At 41.0% G+C, this 21,351-nt stretch overlaps 1 protein-coding gene across 11 annotated transcripts in view; it reads left to right on the plus strand.

Annotated features, from left to right (window-relative positions):
• The window catches only part of LOC105672102 (protein turtle), a 242,604-nt gene extending 223,447 nt beyond the window's left edge, over positions 1–19,157 (plus strand). For 9 of the 11 annotated variants that reach the window (XM_067354582.1, XM_067354592.1, XM_067354588.1 and 6 more), the window contains 5 exons: positions 181–261; positions 3,110–3,295; positions 3,516–3,743; positions 4,140–4,233; positions 12,719–19,157. In XM_067354582.1, coding sequence (XP_067210683.1) covers positions 181–261; positions 3,110–3,295; positions 3,516–3,743; positions 4,140–4,233; positions 12,719–13,916 — 1,787 coding nt within the window. In that variant the 3' untranslated portion in view covers positions 13,917–19,157. The remainder of the gene's footprint in view (positions 1–180; positions 262–3,109; positions 3,296–3,515; positions 3,744–4,139; positions 4,234–12,718) is intronic. The other 2 variants (XM_067354591.1, XM_067354593.1) reach the window with 2 other exon arrangements.
• The last annotated feature ends 2,194 nt before the right edge of the window (positions 19,158–21,351 follow it).

A 21,351-nucleotide genomic window follows, 5' to 3' on the forward strand; every position in this document is an offset into this window, starting at 1 on the left:
GAGTTCACCTACATACCAGCCATAAGAAGTGGAGTCTAAAAATAGATAGTTTATTTTATGTCTTTTTATACATTAGAATGTGTAACTTTTTTTTTATAATTGGACAACAAGTCGATTGTTATCATATATAATTTAATTTTTATTTTTTATTTCATTTTCCTGGCTTTTTTTTTATTTCAGACATTCTCGATTATAAGACTCTTGTGTTGCCGACTGATTCCACAGGAAATCCAATGTTTCCGCCAATTGTACGACCGAAAGGTATATAAATTTTTAAGTTTATTTTGTATACCTTTATACTTTTACACTCTATGTATATATATTTATACTTATATTTATAGTTTCCTTGATTAAATATACCAATAAAGTAAAAATTGTTTCTTAACATCTTGCATTGACAATAATATTACGAAACAACTAATGTCATTCTCCACAAAATCTTCATCGTCGCTTTCACAACGCCCACGTTCAATGCGTTATTTACACTCAATGTGCGCATCAAGACGCATGATCAACGCCTTTCTTGTCGCGCATTTCGTTAGGAATTCTCTGTGTTGCAAAGAGAGCAAGCGCTCAAAAATCTATTTTTTTTTTCTAAAACCTCTTTCATTTTGCGCAAGAGGATTAATCGCTATTATGTGCTGTGGTGGACATAAAAATAAGTGTCAAGAGGTCCGACAGAACAATGAGAGAGCGTGTAACGCGTGTTCGTGCACTCTCACGCCCGCGTACAGTTCGGCATATACAGCGATGCGAGAAAAATACAGAGGAAAATAAAAACGAAATCCTCTTAGCCGGGAGGGGAGAGATGCATTCCAGCAGGGAGAGCAGGAAATAACATCATACATTTTGCACGTAGCAGACGGTTCCAAACAATCTACTCCGCTTTGGAGCTGAATAAACCCAAGAAAGTTTTAGTTACCTCGCCCGCGCGTCGAGTTTCAATCATATCTGAATTGCTGGATGAGATAGTGACATAAATCATGGAAAAAAAAAATTAAAAATTTATATACGCAATTTTGTTAGAATAATAATGGAAAACTCGTTGCGACATATTTTTGTAACAGAATTTTAACATTAATGCAACTCATATATAATGCATTGTATCTTTAACAAAATTTTTATAAATATTAATCCTGAAAAATAGGATTCGTTTAGCTATTTGCAAAAACAATAATAAAATATAGAATCCTCTTTATCTCTCAATAGAGACGAGAGAAAATACTTGTAATAGACAGTTTGGAGAAAAAGGAAAAAAAAAAAAGAATAACGTCATGCATTTTGTAAAGCGCAAATATTCGAAACAATACAAGCCGCTAATTTTGCAATCTCGCGGTCAAATTAAGCCGCCTATTCGCCGGCTATGTCCAATTTTCTCATATGCTTGTGTGGCTGTGTAGTGGAAAACTATCACGAAAAAATCGGCTTAACCACCTAAACGCAACAGAGCGTTTATTCCTCATACCTATCTACACAATAACGACGAGTTTTTGAGCGAAAAAAAAGTTTATCATGCCTTTGTTTTTCTTTCGCCATATACGTCAGTGCGTTTGCAAATCGATTCGCATACTACCTACATACATGTCCCAAGAGGATTTCGAGCGTTTTCCTTTGATCTCAAAAGCTCGGTCCAATCTTGCCGGCTTCACGGTGTATTGGTTGATTTGAATGACGCTAAGAATTATTTCGCCCAAATCGCCGATACACGGCAAATACGCGGACTTTGATAAACTCATCCAGTGTTTTAAACAGACGTAAAACCACTGTGGATGCGCGTGCTATTCCATCTGATCGTAACCAAGGAAATTTACTGGTTGGTCCGTTTGTGTAATCAACAAAGCAAACAATCGTGAAACAGTTTTTACGCTTGCCGATCGCGATTTGCAACAACAACGAGGCAATTTCCGTCAATTTCGTAAATTCCACCGAGATATTTTCCGGAACCATTAAATTGATACAGGGAGAACGAAACGGGATATTTGCTTTGTCGAAATAAACCCGTAGCGCAGATTGGGCGAATCAGAATATGACGGAAAATAAAAAAACCAACAGGAGCTAAATAAAACGTTCACACCTATCCATGCGAATTATTGCGCACTCGGGCCGTTTCCTTGCTCGCAATTTTCGCTTTTTTTCAGAAATATGCGTTTTAACTCACATCATAAAATCGTGCTCTTGAGAAGAAATGGGGCCACTCGGACGTTAATAAGGTTAACGCGCGTACACCGGAAACAATTAAGTCGTAACATTATATGTATAAGAAGTGATGAAAGAAGCTGACCTCATGCTTGGCTAATCCAATTATGAAGTTGTGCACCAATAGTCATTCATTCTGACTTAACTTATAAGCTTATACCTTGAGCTCCTATTCAGCGAACAATCAATATATAATACTGGTTTGTTTAATTTATTTCTTATCATATATTTACACGAAAAATTTAAAATATTTTGGATGTCTCTGGATTCGTCTGTTATCGTAATACGGAAGTATATAAAAAATAACGATTTTTTTGAAAGTATATTTGCTTCGAAATGAACGCAGTTATATTCCACCATGTTAATATTAACGTATTTGCACATATCAACCGATGCAAGCTATTTTTTCTTTTTTTTCTTTTTTTTTTTTTTTTTTTTTTTTTTTTTGTAAGCGACATATCGCAGTCGCCCTAGATACGCGATGATGAAAAAAGTCAGACGTACAACTCGATGGCGCGAATACCGATGGATTTGATAGATGTGAAAATGTCGCTGCGGTCGGAACGGCGTTAACGTTTCCATCAAAAAAGCTTTCCGCTGGCGTTGCAACTCGGTGCGTCACTGGAATTATTTCGGAGTTACGACAGCAACATTTATTTACTGATGCCAAAGAGTTTTTCCTACGTCGCTTTTTTATTTTACACATGCGGCGCACGCCACATTTAAAATTTTTATCTATTTTATTGCTAGAAGATACTCGTCAATTACGAATATAAATATAAGTACTAAAAACCTTGAACGAGGTACAGTAAAACTGTAAGGTCGCGTTTTAGATAAAATAAAAATCAAACAAATACATTTTCACGATCCAATTCTTTCCGACCGAACTGATTGTCGCGATTTGAATCGCCAGGACCAAAACCAGGGCCTCCCCGGAATCTCACGGTGACGGAAATCAGCAACGGTTTCCTGATAACCTGGCAACCTCCTACGGATCGTAGCCATCTTATCCAATACTACACTATCAAGTACAAGACGGACGGACCTTGGAAAACGCTCAACAAGGGCCAAATACGACCCGAGGAGACCAGTTATTTAGGTGAGATATCACCGCCCTTTTCTCTCTCTCTATTTCTTTCTCCCTCGTTAATCGCAGCAGTTATTGTGCATAAAGTTTCTTAGCATCGGAGATGCAGGCGTTCAGCACCGAGCACCGAGTAATTTTAAAACATTCATAAACAAGTATTACTTCACTGAACCGATTCTCTCTCTCTCGAGTGACTTTCATGCGATTTCTCGTTTAACGTGAACACCCACAGTGAAGAACCTGGTCGGTGGTAGGACCTACTATTTCCAAGTGTTCGCCAACTCGGCTACGAATTACGGCGCGAGCGACCAGGTCAAGTTCCCCGTGCCGGCTCGCGTTAAGCACAAAGCGATCACCGCGGGCGTTGTAGGCGGTATCCTCTTCTTCCTCGTCGCCATCATCCTCAGCATATGCGCGGTGAAGATATGCAATAAACGGAAGAGACGAAAACAGGAGAAAGGTATGAACGCCCCGTGGCGTTATCAACGTATCGCACCGTTGCCCGCATTTCGCCTGGACCTGTGCTCCTGGTTGTGTCGCCTCTCTGTGTTGACAATTTGAAGAAGCCAACGGAGAAAACGGCGAAACCGTCACTTGAGCTTACTCAATTGTTTGGATTTTCGAAGGAAACAAAAATATTTACATAAATCGCACTTTGCGAATTTGTCAGTTGGTCCGTCCTGGGCCCACTTGCTCTTTAACTTTTCACCAAAAGGTCGCATTAACTGTGATCATTGTTCGCATTCAGCGCCCAGGACGGGCCAAAGAGGCGGCTACGATCTGACAACGCAGGCGCCGGGCATGCACCTGTGAACCTGAACATATTGATGATTAACATAATTATGTAACATTGTAGAACTGCTTTCAGCGTATAACATGGTGGCCTGCCGGGTCACCGACGCCAGGAACGGCGCAGGGCAGGGGCCCCAGGGAACAGTGCCTTTGAAAAAGTGAGTGTCTACCTTCCGAAACACCATTAGCCCCTCAGGTCCCACAGAGTCTTGACTCACGATACTTCGGAGCACCCCTAAAGGCTCCGATCAGACGACAAGTAGTCGGTGAAAGTCGCAACTGCACTACGAATCTATTCGCCCGATTTTCATCCTCGCACAATTCGTATAAAATTTAAATCGGTGCTTGGAAAATTGTTTAAATATTTCAATTTATAAAAAATTCGGAGAATATTTTTCATTCGAGGCAAACCAATTTTATCGTGATAAAATTTTTTTACGTACATTCGACGCGCAATTAATAATTTCGCAGACAATAAGTTTCTGCAGATAACGGTGATGCATGATCGGCGAAAAACGACGTCAAAGTGCCCTGACAAAAGCATCGACTGCTCCCGCCGATGAAGAGGCCTCTGAGCGTTCGATTAAGATAAAGCAGGTCGCGTCAAAGATCGATAATTGCATACCGTCAAAACGCGCCGCGAAGTGCAGATGCGACTTCAAAGAAACATATATCACTTAGGCTTAGCCAGAGTTAGCGACTAAGTCCACTCCACCCCCTCTTACGAGCAATAGGCGACCGAAGCACCGCAAGCATTTACGAAACCTCTCACTAATCTTCTAGTTAACAGATATTCGAACATTTACCTGATATATTACGCATATATACATCGAGATATATTTACATCGTCCTGAATATATCAAAATTTCACATATGTATACAAGGTATATCACTCTTATGCCAACGACTCCTTTGCAGCTGTAATTTTTAACGGTGACTTCTGTTTTACAAAATATTCATTCGTTTCAAGAAATCAATAACTAATCGCACAAACTTATAGAATGATTTTACGGCTACTAATCGGCAATAACGTGCCGTTGTCGTAGCAGCGACATGTTTACAAAGACATATTACGACCGCACGAGAGACGGAATGGAGGAAAATCCATCCTCTCTCCTGCCGTCAACTCGATCCACTTTGACAAAGGACAAAGAACTATCTCCTGAAAACGGAAGATTTAAGGAAAATGACAGAACCTCTTTTGATCTACTTGCGCCATACATAACACTATGAGCTTCTAGATGTATCTCGTAGCAATTAAAACAGGCAGACTAAACCGCAGCAGCAGAAGTATTTTGGACGAGGTTGGAGAAACGATCTTTCGATAATCGATAAGTAATTTACGCACACTCCCACGCGCAACACCACGATGCGCGTGCGTGCATGCGTGCACGTTTCCGTTAGGCATGAACGAAAGAATCGCGTTCACTCTGCGTGATCCGGCCTCCGAATCGAATCGAATCTCGTTGCAGCTCGAATCAAATGGCATGCGGCGATACGTTTGCAACGAATAGTTCCACGCGCGACAACCAATTCGTTTCCTGCATGGAAACTCGTTTTGCGAACGATGCGGAAATAAACGAAAAGGAACAAGAGAAAATGTCGCGTGTAAGAGACGGCGATGTTTTCCACAATTAAACAAGCCAGATCGAATAGCGATTTAATTGCTGAACTGCCATTTTTCAAAAACATAAAAAATTTATAAGAGTAAGTAATTAATTTATATTAATTATTTTATTCAATTTAAAAAAAAAAAAAAACACAAAAATCAGCGAGAGACTATCGCAATCGCAAAACCGCATTATTTGATTCCGCACAAAAAACAGACAGCTCGATTCGGACTGCCGCGATCGCAATCTGGAGCAACGTATACACACCGAGAAACGAAGCTACCGCAAATGAGAAAACGAGAACGATACACGCAGATACGGGCAATCGCTGTACGTACGTACGTACATACCTTTCGACACGCCGTATGTACGAAAAATGAATGCGTGGGGCGTTCTTATTTGCGATTTCACGCCAAGCGGACTGCACGTGTAGTAGCGGATAAAGCTCATTTGTGATCATTATGATTTTCATCGCGGCATCCAAAAGTCCACAATACGACTGCAGTGATGCCTATTCTGGATCGTAATCTCGCCTGGATTTTCCGCGACTTTGGCATTCTCTTGAACACTTCTTTGCCGTGCGTACACGCGTTTCGTGTGCCATCGATCGGTCCTGAAACTCTCGCGACGATTTTTCAAACGATTCATTCGACCCAGTCATGTTCATTATCATCGTTTTATCAGCCGCACCGTTCAATTGCCCTTATTTATTTCTCTCGAGCGCGCTTATCGGTACGGTGCCGTCGTACCGAAATCATATTTTCCGTGTATTTGTCATAGCGCTTATCGTGAGGGTGCTAACCAATATCTATTCTTCTTTGTCCTTACTCCTATTAATCATTCTTACACGCACAGGCAACGTGTATCATGCTCATACCACCATAAAACTTCAGGCTCCATAATTCACCAATCGAATGTAATATCGACCGTTCGCACGATATCTAATTCAGATTTTCCCGTAGGTTCAAAGCCGATTGCGAAGAAGTTCCGAACATAAGCCCACCTGTAATTATGAGCCAAAGCTAATTTCGCTGTTCTAAACTATTTCTACTTATCTGTACCGTTTAATTTGCGACCGAAGCATGCGCTTTTGTAATTAATATGTACCAGTATTAATTGTTATCCTTTTTCCATTTTTTTTTTTTATTACAATCAGTAAATTAGTTTACACGTACTTGTGTTCTACTACAAATATATTTCAGTGTGTCTATATGGGGATATATTCAAATATCGCTGTAACAATATTACTTAATACTGCCTTGCGTGTAATAGTTTTCTCTCATTTTCAACAAACGATCCCTCCAAATGTCATATCGCCGTCATCTTCCGTCATCACCCTCATGATAAGCTCGAGCCGCAATTTTTCATTGAACGCGCGGGCGTGTTTCTCGAGAATTATCCCGAGAGAGATCGATATTGCACGTTTATACCTACACGTATATATCCAGAACGGGCTGGACGGTTCAGCCACTGCCAGGAGTTTTTCTTTTTTTTTTTTTTTTTTTTCCGAGGCCCGCATTCGTGGTCACGTTGCTGTGCACGGGCTGTGCGCCGAGTAAAAGCAACGATTGCAATTCCCTAATGCTCCGATAACGTCGCACACGAGACATTACACTAATTTCGCCGGGACAATGGTGTCCTCGTTTGACCAGGAAAATTTTTAAGCAAATTAAGGGTCAACATGACGTAATTTTCTTTCTACAATATCAATTTCGTATATTTTTTCGACGCGATGAATTGCAGTCGCGTGCTTATCGGCGCAGCTTACTGCTCAACCCGACTACGAATACAGACCTGAAATAATCTCGGTGGTAAACACCGAGGTCGCGATCAGAGCAAGGATCAGAAGAGAGCCGACGCGAGCCAGAGAATAGCGTCAAAGGGTCGAGAGACTCTGGAGAGGAAGAGGGTGCACAGGGTGCTACTTTGTCGATCAAAGCGCAAAAAATAGAAAGAAATTCGAAAGAAAAGGAACAACGGACAGTAGAGTCAATCGATCGTCGCATTGTCAAAGCAGAGACTTTCTCTCTATCTCTTTGCTTCTTTCACTCTGTGTCTCCGACCCTAAATAATTCTCGCGCAAAACGATAGCCGCGAGGACGCCGGCGAGCAAACCGAACCAGTCGAGATAGTCGTTGTGACAAAGAGAACGAAAGAAAAGGAAAAAAAAAAAGAAAGAAAAAGAAAAGAAAAGACAGACAAGACGATATGAAATCGTGGGCGTCTCTTGTCCTCCTCTCTCTCTGTGTTTTCTGTAGGTCGACAAATCTAAACGCGTGCGGCGAGTCAGTCTCGACGCTGACCCGTTGCAGCCCGTTGAATCCGCAACTACCACCACCACCACCACAACCTCTTCATCAATCACCACTTCCTACGCAAGTAACCACCCCCGCCACTGCCACCTCGGAGCCGGTCCACGAGCAGGCCCCCCCGAACCGTGATCGTGACCATCACGCACTCCACCTCGATAATCGAGATTACGAGAGCGTGTTTATCATAGAGAGGCGGAACAGTAAGCCTAACCTCCGCTAGCCACACAGAAAAAAACCAAGTACTATCACTACTACTACTATTACTACTACTGCTACTACTACTACCACTACCTATTACTGCTACTACCGCTACTACCGCTACTACCACCACTACTACGTACCCGAGACCACGGTTGCTCCCGAGAACCACGAAAATAAGCTCCCGCCGACGGTATACGTATATGTGTTTGTGTGTGTATAAACACGTTGTATCGAGCGGTCCGTCGATCGATCGAACGAACTGTCAGATCGATTTCAAATCTCCGTCAGTCGTCGTCGATCCATCTCGGTCGATCGAGCGAGCGAACGCCAATTGCCGGTGGGACATGCCCGTTACTACTAGTACTACCGCTACTCTACTACTGCTACTACTACCTACTACTGTGCGAGACTACAGCTCTGCAATGTTACCTGCTAGGACCTACTAATCTACCACTACCACCTACTACTACTATCTACTTAGGATGATTGTCATGACTGTAGATGAGATCTGCAATACAGGCAAAACAGCTAGGAGTTCACACTAGTAACATCCAGTCAGTACCCTAATACCTTCGTTCGGCGGCCTTAGGGAGTACATAGATATAAGGGAATCGAGGCAAGGCGGTAGACTCTTTTTCATTTTTCTCTCTGCCGATCTGCAAGACTTGCGACCTTTCTTCACGTACCACTCGTTCTGCGTACGCTCGCTGTCAGTAATAATATCGAGAGAACTCCGAGTCGCTTCCTTTTTCGAGGATCGGAACGAGTTATTAGAAATAACCCCAACGCGGTATTTGCCTCTCTCTTTCATTCTACTACCGTACCTTATTCATTTCATTGTGCTATTATTGCGTGTACATTGATTCTTCATTTCGTTCAGAATTTACTGTCAAGAGCGCGCGCATTATTAAATAAGCATAAATTCGTATTACCTGCTTTGACTCAATCTCTATATTCTTCGCTCATTCTTCACATTTTCGCTTCTTCGTTAATCATTTTTTTATTTCTGTACGCCAATTTCTCTTCCTTCACTTTGCGTCGAGTTTTTCACAAAAGTACGAAACGTTTAACTCATTATCTTTGCGCTAATTTCTTTTGCGTTTAAAATTTCCTTTTTTCACCATTAAATAGTATTATTAACTTGTGCCGAGTACAATATATATTCAAGAGACGCAATATCTATTTAGTCTCATTTTCGAAAACAACTTTTACTTCAAAGATTGTAACAATTATTTTAATATTTTCAATATCTTTTGAATAAAAGACATTTATATTTATTATAACTGTATAAATTCTGATTTTCAGATAAATCACGCCTTGAATAATTAAGAAAATTTATTATATTTCTTCAAAATTTCTCAATTTTCTTATACATATATCATACGCTCAATATTTTTTATTGCTATTGTATTCTTATCATATCTGTATTCACATTTTGTGATTTTTCATGTATAGATATTAACTCTTGACTCTTATATTTCTATCAACTCTAAACTATTGTATCTGTATATTTTTTTTGCTTTTACAGTGCTAATCACAATTGCAGTACTTTTTGAAATATGTCAGAAATTTTTCAATCTTTTTATATACTAAATATCTTCACTTATTCACATTTTAATTGTTAATATTTTCTAGATTATTATAAACATAACAAAATGATATATTATCCTGTTTATACATTCTTTTACTTATTCATTCAGCAAACAAATCACTATTACATCGCTTGACTAAAGTTTACATTAATGATGCTTTCATCTATCACTTCACTATTCAATTAATCAGATGAATTTACGGCGACTCGATGTGTTGTGCGTTTGACGAGCATTATTCACTCATCTCTCGATCTATATTTCTTGTATCTTTTAAAACTATTGTTGTGAAAATTATTTTTATATTTTGCGATAACCATCGAGTTTCCTTACAAAATTTTTCTATTACTTTCGCACATCGCGAAAATTTCTCTTTCTAACGCATTTTTTATAGCATCTACTGAAATTTACTAATCAATTGACAGAAAGTTACTGGTTTTCACAACTTTTTGCGCGTACATAAATTTATTCACCTAGCATAATTTGTAAGTAATGAATAATCATGTATTATTTGCAATATCTATCATAACAAAGAATCATCCAGTAGCTCGCTGTAATTTCTAAATCACTTAGGCCCGGTTTGGTGCATGTTTAATGAGCATAACGTCACGCTACATTCACATCGTCTCTCTAATTAAAAACAAAATATATAAATTATTGAAAAGTGTTCAAGTACAATTTACCAATACCGGGCTTGTTGTATTTTGCTACATTACTAATCATATTTTGTCTTCTCACATCACGATATTAATCAATCTTACAATCATGTTATTTACGATTCTCATTCTGTACTTTTCTTTCTCTATACATAAATCGCATGCGACACAAGTATCACTTCAGCTCCGCCATACATGAAAAAGCAATATTCGCATTTCCGATAACAGCCGGTTGGCACGAATCAGTCGTTACGAAGGAACGTTTGTCAGAGGAATCGAATAAAACTTTGATTCGTGTGGCACAAAGTTTCAGCGGCGCATATACGGCGCGCCGAGCTGCGACGATTATTGCGGTGCGCACGGCCAGTCGGAGCTCTAATTCAAGCTTCTTGTGTTATTTGATTGTTTCCAGTCTGTCGATTCTAGACGACCAATAAACAGACAGACACGCTCTCACGCTTACACGCGAACACTCGGCAATAAGCAAGGCGAAGATAGGTAAGCCGCGCTCGTTGCGGCCACGCGAAAACTTGCATCTACATATATACATCTACCATTGTCGTATCTATCTGTTAATCGTTCACGATGCTTCGTTGCATTACCCTATTCAGCCAATTGAAGCCGATACAATCGATACGTTAACACCGGCCCTCCCGTTTCCTAAATCCGATCTGTTATTGCCACTTTATTTCAACTCGACTCGTCGCACTTTTATTATTTATCTCCCGTTGTGTCATATTTTTTTATTTCCTATTTTCCTCGCAAGAGAGATCGAGTGTTTTCCCGGAGAATACAAATCGGACAACGCATAAAAATTCAATCAACTAATTCTTATTCAAACAAGCTTTGCGGCGCGCTGCTACTTTCATCAGAATAATTTTTAATAATTCTCATGAATAATTCTAAAACGCGGATAACAATCTGTATGCGATATCCGACGAAATTCATTAATATCCTTATTATGGAACACTCGATCGTCCACGCGTATATTTATATCTCATCTTTTTACATGTTTCTCTATGTCTCTTTGTTATTACAATGTTACAAGATTCCTTTGAAACGGGGAAATGGTGTACCGTTCTATTTTCCGTGTTAAATCCGATTAATCGACTCGAGCCAAATCGATGTACCACGACGGTGAAACCGCGTCTTCACCGACAACCAAACGACACTAATTGATCTATTTGCTCCCTAACACCACCGCCTAGAAGTAACGTTCGGTTATTTAGCGTTATATTTCTTATTATTACCGCCACGATATATTGTTTTTTGTGAATGTAATCGTTGTGTTACAACATTCTCTCTCCCCCATCTTTCCTTGCTGCCGGACCCGAAGGAGGAGAAAAGGTGACGAGTTTCGGAGCACCTAAATCCACAATTGCTATTCACTGATCAAAATCGAATGTGAAGTACAAAAATATCGTGCAAAAAGAGATCTATGAGAACGGAACAAAATTTTGCGAGCATAGAAAAAAATATATAAAAAAGAGAAATCAGATTTTTGAAAATTTATCGAGAGAAAAAAAAGATCCACTCACTGCCGAGGCCTACCTATCCACAACCCACGTCACGCCCGACCACTCGTGCACCGGAATGTGCATGCGCATGCCATCCCTGCCTGCATCCGTTACTCGTTATTATTATACGTACAAGTAATTGATTATTGATAATTATCTTGCCATATTTAACTTAAACATTGGCATTTACGTTACATTTGTTCTAGTACTTTGTTTAACTACTTTGCGTTCGTTAACATTGCGTGTTTTTTGCCGTTCGTATTGCACGTATTTGCTGTACCGAGCGGCCGATGGACCACGTCGGAGGAAGAGACAGATAATTTCAAGAGCGTTTATCTCGGCGAACAATTTAATTGAAGAATATTTCTATAGAATCGGAATTTTATAAATAAAACTACGCGCTAACGATGAATGAGTACCGAAAATTCCCGATATCGACAGAGATTCCTAAATGTTTATTAAAAAATAAAAAAAATAAAAATTTTTGATTGTTAAACACACTGTTCCAATATACACTGGTTCGTAACATCACATGCAGCAATCAGCAATGCGTGTCTCTGCTTTTATGTCGTTTAATACACTTTTCGAGTAACGATGCAATCATATATTTATTGCGAATTTTCGGTACTCCGTAAAACAAGCGATGGATCTTGCACGGATCTTTCGCCAAAACTTCCTCCGACGACCTCGATCGGACCGTGCCTGTCAGCCGCCACCGCCATGATCGATCTAACGCTCCTTCTGTCCTACCTATATAGACCTAGAAAAAGCCGAGTACCAGGTTTAAGCCTCCTGAAGGAGATCCTGAGCCCGGACACTCCGGACTCGTGCCGCTGTCGTCCGCTGGGCAAGATCTCCCGGGCGGCTGACGGCCGTTTCGTCGTGGCGGACTCGGTGCTCAGCTCGGCCAACAACAGCATCCTGGATGTCTCCAGCAGCGACGATGGCGGTTTCCTGCCAAAGCAGCGACTCAAGTCTTCGTGGCGGCGCCCGCTGGTCGGCACCAGCCAGCTCAGCCTGCGATCCGACGGCAGCGGTGTGTCCATAGGCCCTCTACCATCCGGCTGCCATCATCACGGCGCCACGAATTCCTTGGCAAGGATACCGCCCACGAATATCTGCACGATCGCGTCACCCAGGTTTCTGGCCAGTTCACCGAGCGGAATCCACATACCCTGGACCCCTCTGTATTTCAGCGATCTCAGCTCCGTCAAGCAACCATCCTCCGGCGAACGTTCCTTCCCGACACCGCCCGGCTATCTACAGCTACGCAGCATACACCAGCGATACAGCCAGGAGTTACCGTCGCTCAAGGCGATCCACGCCGAATCCAGGCGCTTCGTGCCGGTGCAGCCGTTGGCGACGTCCTCGCCGCCGCAGCCGGCCGGACGACCCAGGGCGAGGCTGCCGCCGAGACACGCCAGGCACGCACGATCGGCGCCCGAACTCGCAGCCTCGCCCGACCTAGAAACCTCGCCCGAGAGCAGGTCGAGCAGCTCGGGTTTCGGCAGCAAGAACACCTCGCAGCAAAATCAGAGTTCGAGGAGCGGAAGCACGGTCGCCGAATGGCGTCCGCCGCCCTACAGGCCGCCCCCGCCGCCTCTGGTCGGCCGCTGGCTCGAGCTTCAGGATCCGACCAAGGTGGGGCACACGCACATACAGAACGCCGTTGACGCCGGCAGCGTCGACGGGCACTACGAGTTCGATCCGGTCTCGTGTACGCCGACGCCCACGTCGGCCTCGACGCCCACGCGCGAGGAGAGACCGCCGATACATCAGATCCACACCATCCACGTTCCCCACATCCATCAGGTGCACACGGTACATCATCAGGCGCCGAGGTACAGCAGGGAGAACATCGAGGCTAGAGTACAGGCGATGAAGGCGGAGTTCCATCAATTCCGGCAGAGACAGGCGAGACGAAGGCAGAGCGCGCACTTGGAGAGCGCGTGTTGAATTATGGAATTATTTCGATGATCGATCAACCGTTTGGACTCGTTAATGCAGCTACATTCGCAAATTTAACGATCGAAACTGCGAGTCAAAGAGATTCATAAGTTTGACAAATGATGTTGAAGATAATTCAAACTGAATTGCACACAATAGATGGTGGCGAAACAGTGAACGATCACCATATAGAGGAAAAAAAAAATACAATATGATAGTGAACGAGAAATGAGAGAAAAATGTGAGAAACGAGAGAGTAACACGCGAAGAGAGTTGGACAAAATCGGGACAAACTAAGTATTATCCGCGACTAGATTTTGGTACTGGCTTTTATCTACCATAAAAGATCGCATTTCGACACACGACGTTATCATCACTGGAAGACCAACCACCGCAGCACAACGAGGACATCATCATCACATGTGATTTCGCATTAGAGGCGTTTAAGTCAATTCTAGTAGCTGGACATCCATCTACGAAAGAAGGCTGTTATTAAGCATCAGCTCAGGATACATAAGTTTCGCACGACCACATTGGGACGCCGGAGCGACGTAGTAGAACCGTACGTTTAAGACGATAATCCTTCGGAGTCTCTCGCCCGTTTACCGATTTAGGAAGTACGTCGAGTTACCGTCGAGTTATCCTTCGAGGGGAAGCAATCTCGATATCGTCACCCAGCGATGCTCAGCGACATCGATCGCGCTGGGGCGATAATGGGAAACGAAGTGCGTAAACGAAATAAACGTTCGAATCCGATTATTATTGGTCATATCCCGCGTATACCAACCGCGCCTACGTCCGGTTTAGAGGACCGTGATTTTTAACACGTTACTATATATAATAATGTAGAGGAACATACTCCGAAGAGTTCACGAGAGGACGAATAGAGGGGAGGACATTTTTTTTTAACTCAGTGGAACTGTCCTAGAGCTAGGAAGTGCGCAGAGGAAAAAATACTCCCGGCTGGCTCAAAAGGATGCTAATTATAACGATATTGTCCCGCGACCGGGACGAGGGATGGAGAGACGAAAGAACGGGAAAGAGTAGAAGGAGAGATAGTTACGTCGGCATGATACTCCAAAGAAACTGTACCACTGTACATGCTCCGTATACCTTTTAAACGAAATGTAAGGTTAAATTTAATCGTACACTGTAAGTAATAATTAAAAACGAAAGAAAAACAAAAAAAGTAAGATAATCGAAGAAGAATTACTATACATACATACAAACACATACACACACACACACACACGCAGACACATACAGACACAAAAGTAATTATATCGATGAGCAATGGACTCGAAACGTGATATTAGGCCGAAGCTTGCCTCGAGATTGCTTAAGGACTCACTCGTACTGCACTGCCTGTTTAGGGTTTCGCTAGCGACCCAACATATTATCGGCACAATAATTTTTCTTAAGCAACATAAAACGAGAATAAGAGTAACGTTCTTTGAATCTACGCGCGCTCGGCCGGTACAGCGTGATGATTACGCGCGTACGCTCACCGCGTGCTATTCGGCGACACGCTGGTTACCGCTTATCGGCACTCCGGGCTCTACCGGCCGCTCCTCTCGAATTAGATTAGCGACGCGAACGACGTCGACCAAAACGACTTGAAAATAAAAACTAAAGAAAATCGAAATACGCGAACATGAATCTTTCTTTCAACGAACTGCCAATGAAAGGGAGGTCCGACCGTGCGTTCGATTCATTTCGTATGAAGCGTTGATGTTGCATAGATAAGTAAAACTAAAGTAATTAAGCGAACAAGAGAGCGACCGATAGAGAAACGCGGTCATCGTCGCCGGAGGGGGCGTACGCGCGCGCATACATACGCCGATCACGCCGGAGTTCGTGTGTATTAGCGAGAAAAAGGAGTTAATAAAAACACACATAAGCGTACACATACACACACACACACACACACACACACACACACACGTGACAGCATTTCATCACAGACATACAAGAAACGACACAAATACGAGAGAGGCGTTCTTCGAGACCCACCTAATTCTCACCAAACGCATCAGATCATCTCGAATCTCGTGAGATCGGAGGCCGGCGATCGCCGATCGCGGGGGTTTTCCGGCGAATCTACGGGCTAATCAGTGTCGAGCTGCGCGACCTAACGCGAGAACGTGTCCCTCAGCCAGGAGGACGTCTCCGACGAGAGAGGACCGGCAGCGCGCTCGTTCCTCTTACCCTTTTTTTCTAATTTTCTCTACATACGCAACCGTGAAGACTCCCCTGCATGGAATCGCGATCGGCCCGGCCCGCGATCACCGGTGTTTTACTTTCTTTATAGTACAAACACTTATTTATACATACGTATTATACATATTTATTATAAATATTAGCAAGGGCCCTACTCACGATTCAACTATACTTCGACGAAACGTAATGCCGAAAGGAGGAAGAAGAGTAGAGACGACGAGTAAAAAAAAGAAAAAAAAAAAAAGAGTGGCGTGAACGCCGTGAAGGCGAGACGCTCTGTACAATTTCGTTAAAATGCGCGTATGTGCGTGATTGTATGCGTGCGAGAGAAGATGAATGTTCAGAGTGACGAGAATGAGCGAACAGAGCGCGAACGAGTAATAAAACGCGAGCAAATGCGGCTGTTGAAATAAAATAAAGCGTAATGTTACACACGCGGTCACACACGCGCAGAGATAACAAAAGAATAAAAAATAAATAAATAAAGAATACGATAAAAGTTAAGAAATAACGGAGGTGACGCGAAAGAGTACCAATATTCTAAAGTAATTCTAATGGTTGAATTAATAATTTGATAATTAATTGATATTGTAAATCGTAAACGATGTAGCGTGTAGCGTATTAATCAACGAGAGCGACGAACGCGGTGAGTATTCATTAATTAATTATTATACCCGCGCGAAAATTACGACGAGAGACATGTAGGAGGACGGGGGAGGAGGTGTCCCAGAACTCAAGCTGGAAGAACGGTGCCCATTTTCATTATCACGCTCCGACCACAGAAAATCGTTAAAACGTGTTAATAGCATAAATGTGCCGGATGTGCAAGATGTTTTTAACGTTGGTGATGTAAAGGAATATATGAATATATGAATTTTTTCGAGTAATCATCCGATGTTAAGAAAATGGCTTTCAATAGTGTGACGATAACATAGAGTGCTTCGTACCTTAAAAGTTTGAAAAGTTTAGATTGAGTTCTGATACCGTCTCCCCTCTCTGCGAATGGATGAATGCGACAGAAAGAAGAATCGTGGACGCGAGAAAAGGTGATCCAACCAACTGACATATAGATGTATAAGTAACGTGTAGATATATCATAGTTAGATACAACGATCTCAAAAGGTCACGCAGTGTGGACGATTGCGATAAATGTACGGGAATGAAAGCGTGAGAGAATGAGAAAAAGTGAGTGAGAAAAAGAGAGAGAGAGAGAGAGAGAGAGAGAGAGAGAGAGAGAGAGAAATAAAAAGAAAGATAAGGAACCGCGAGAAAAAACGAGGAAGAGAATCTTGGACGATTCTTCATTAACTTGAGCCTATCGTGTAACGCGGAGGAATGGCTCGTATTACGATAAGACGAATATGTCCGAAACATGTCCAATGACGAAGACCCAGAGAAACTATGAGAGTGTCGTGGTTGCGAGAGAATGAGAGAGTGAGAGAAAGAAAAATGAGAGAGAAGCGGCGGTTTCGCTTAACAGCGTGTTTATGGATAATATGGTTGAATCGTGAATCCGTTCGTGTAAAACTTTGTCATCACCCGTCACGACGGTTTCGTTCGTCCTGAGTTCCTCCTTCTTCGTGACCCGCGTGGATTTTACGTTTGTCGCGAATGTCATCGCGCCCACTTTTGCGTTCGCGATACTCGTCGTTGTATCTCTGCCGCGTTATCGCAAGCGCGCGCAAAACTCGCACGAGATCGCCGTTCGTGGATTAATTAATTTAAGCGTTTTGTTCATTATGTACCTGAAAGCCATGTCGTAGCGCGACATATTGTTCAAAATCGCGAGTAAAATTTTATTGCAAAATTCTTTATTGTACGAAATTTCCTCGAAGCAGAACGTTCGCGAGAGAATCGGTGATTTTTCGCCTCACGAGCCGTGCAGCTTTAATGTGACGAGACATATGCTTATTTTGCTCATTAATGGGTTTGTACAAATTGTAGATAATGATAAATATTCCGTATAATACGATCGCGAAAGTTACGATTACACGAGAGCAAAACAAACGACGGTATCTTATAATATTAAATAATTATATAATTTAGTTTTATTTTGTAATTTATGACGTCTCACAAGATTAAATCATAAACATATTCCAATTATGAAGCCTTGGAAATATTCTAATGCATTTGAAATGATAAATATTCGCAGTTTCACTGATTTAAATTGCAGTCATCTAAATTGCTAAGGAACGCAGCGACGACACTGCTTCGAGGTATAGTGCGCGAATAATGCGTGAGAGATAATAATTTGTCATGAAATATGCCAGTGTTACATTACACGATACCATATTACTCGGTTGAAACAATGTCCTTCGGTCGGTGCAAAAGATGCGTTGGAAATGGATTGAATGGCTCTCGGGTACTACGTCATGTTTGGATCTGCGACTATCTGTCGTTTCGACTCTTGTCTCGAAATTTTATAATACAATATTTTCTCGTAATGAAATATTTTCAAATATCGTTTCGCTTTAAATAACAGATACATTTAAATAACAGGTACATGCGCTCTCGAAAACTTGGCGAGGATCGTCGCAGTTCCAAGCATGGCATTTCGAGTGCTCGTATCATCGTACACACTGGCAATTGTTATTGTAATGATATTTGTTGCGCCGGATTGAATTCAAGAAAATAATAATAATGCGAAAACATCTTTTCATTCTCCCGATCTACTGCTATTTCTGTTTTCGTTGAGTCGGCAGGATATACTTCCACACTTGTAATCGTTAGCCTTTTCACGCCCTACATCGAATCGCTTCTATACGCACATGTAACGTTCTTCTGTATCGTCTGTCTTCACTTCCGCTTATTCTTAACTATATCCGCCGTCAAACTTGTACACGGTGCGTTAAACCGTTTCGTTGTCACTTTCGCGAATGCTCGTTGTTCACCTCCATACCGAGTTTGATTGATTGATCTATGCTTTCTCGCGAACCCCCCACGAGAACTCCAAGACGTACTAACTTAGGACAAATTGTAGACAATTTATTATTAAATAAAATGAAAAATAAATCAACATTTGAAACGAAATGGACGATGTTCCCAGAGCATTTGTAATGCATTGATTTACCCAATATTTATACTACAAGTTTTTATATTGCAGTACGTCAAAGAGATTTAATTTTAAAGTTTTGTAGAGAGAGAGTACATGTTTCTAAAAATTTAATAAAAACAATAACTCCCTTAAATTGGATAATAAATTAAATTAATATTCTTTTGAAATATTATTCTTGCGCAACTTGATCAAAAATTCAACAATTAAACCTTTGTTATAACTGTATAGAAAAAAAAGAATTATATTGCAATGTATCATTATAATTTAATGTTTCAAGTGAACTGTTGGCTCACGAAATAAAATACCACGTTACTTGGCGTGACATCATTAGATCAATGTCTAAGTTGTTAGAGGTATTATCACAGCAACGTTGCACGCGTCGTGGTTCTTCCCTAACTGGAAGATTTCTACACCCCGATAATAATAGAAGATGTGGAATTACTGGTCAAGGCAATAAGATCATTGTCAGAATAAGGAAATCGGGTCACTAGGCAATTATTAATCGTATATAGAAACGATTCATTAGAAATTAATCGTATTCGTATGTAATCTTTCATTTTTCAAGTAATATAAGAAATAATTATCAAAGAAAGCAAGTCTATATAAAGTAGTACGAGGCAGTTTTAAGAATAGATTTTAACGCCTGATACGTAAAATCGTAAAATCACGCCGCAGGCTGTAATTTTCTCGAGAAACTATATGTAACTAGATGCTAACTGCCAGAAGAAGGAACATTTGCGCAAAGTGTCTAGCGCACTGATTACTGAAAATTGCTGTCATTTCCATTATCTCCTTCGGCATACGTCGTGGCATTGTGCCAAAAACTGGAGCAATGCTCCGTTGCGAAAGACCTTTATCAAGAAGACTTTTCTTGCCTCATAATGTGCTTGTATATAATTCTTCTACAAAGCACATGCCAATCCGAATCTTTATAAAATCTCATAAGTAATTTCTTTTAATAGAAAAAGTATTTCAAAGTAGATTATTTCTTTCATTATTTGTATTTAATATTACGTTTTCCACACAAGAAACCATATGTTTTTATGAAAGTATTCATGTGCGTAATTGCAATTTGATTACTTTGCTTTTATCAAAAAGTAAAAAATATATGTATCTCTCTCGCATCGTAAATCTACTTAAATTTATATTATTATATAAGTCTCTGAAAAATATTTTTCTTTGAAAATTTGAGAGCGACGTCAATAATTATTACAGCATATATAAGTATAATTATACACAAGAAATAAATAATTACTTACTTGCTAAACAAAAATTAAAAAAGTGAACATTTTTATGTAAAAAAAATTCTGAAATGTATTTTCGTATATTTATAATGTGTGTTTTTTTTCTTTCTTTCTATATGCAAATTTGAGCTGTTGGACCGATTAGTAAGAGCGATAACGATGTGCCTGTGACCGACAAAGATCGTGCAAAGTGAGGACATAACAAACCGCAAATAAATCATCCCTATCATTAGTCTGCGAAACAGGTTTTTTGCAATGACAGACGATCAATTCGAAGTGAGAACAGGTGAACCAGGAACGAGCCGTTCCCTTCTCCGTATCGACGATGAAATAATATGGTCAGTATCATTATGCACGCATTTATTTCCAGTGTCCCGAGCACGTCCAATCCTGGATCGTGATCCATGCGAATGGATCCATTATCTCAACAGCGTGACAAGGCTGTGGGCAGTCTGCTAATGCGGCAAGGGACGGATGTGACGTAATCTGAGGTCACCCACGCGCGCGCGGTTGCTCCGATGCAGTTTCGTGGTGCAACTTTGGCGCACGAAGCTTCATCGGAAATCGATGATTTCTACGTTCTGTGCGGAATCTATTTCACTATTTATCTGTGATATATCTGCGCTATCGCACGAAACATTTTACATATTATAAGTTGAAATTACGGTTTATGTAAATGTTACATATATTAGAAGCAATGTAATTTTACAAGATTAAAATAAATCTTTAATATGATTTATATAATTGTTATACATACTAGAAATAATTATTTTTATATTTAAAAAAAATAAAAATGTACGTATAATTTAGAATTTTTGTATATTTATATCTCTTTTTATTCAAAAAAATGAAAAATCTAGTTAAGAAAAAAAATTGCAAACAAATATCGCTTACTTCCTCTACACTCGTTAAGAATGTGTCGACA

The sequence above is a fragment of the Linepithema humile genome, chromosome 4, assembly GCF_040581485.1.
Source record: "Linepithema humile isolate Giens D197 chromosome 4, Lhum_UNIL_v1.0, whole genome shotgun sequence".
NCBI classification, from domain to species: domain Eukaryota; kingdom Metazoa; phylum Arthropoda; class Insecta; order Hymenoptera; family Formicidae; genus Linepithema; species Linepithema humile.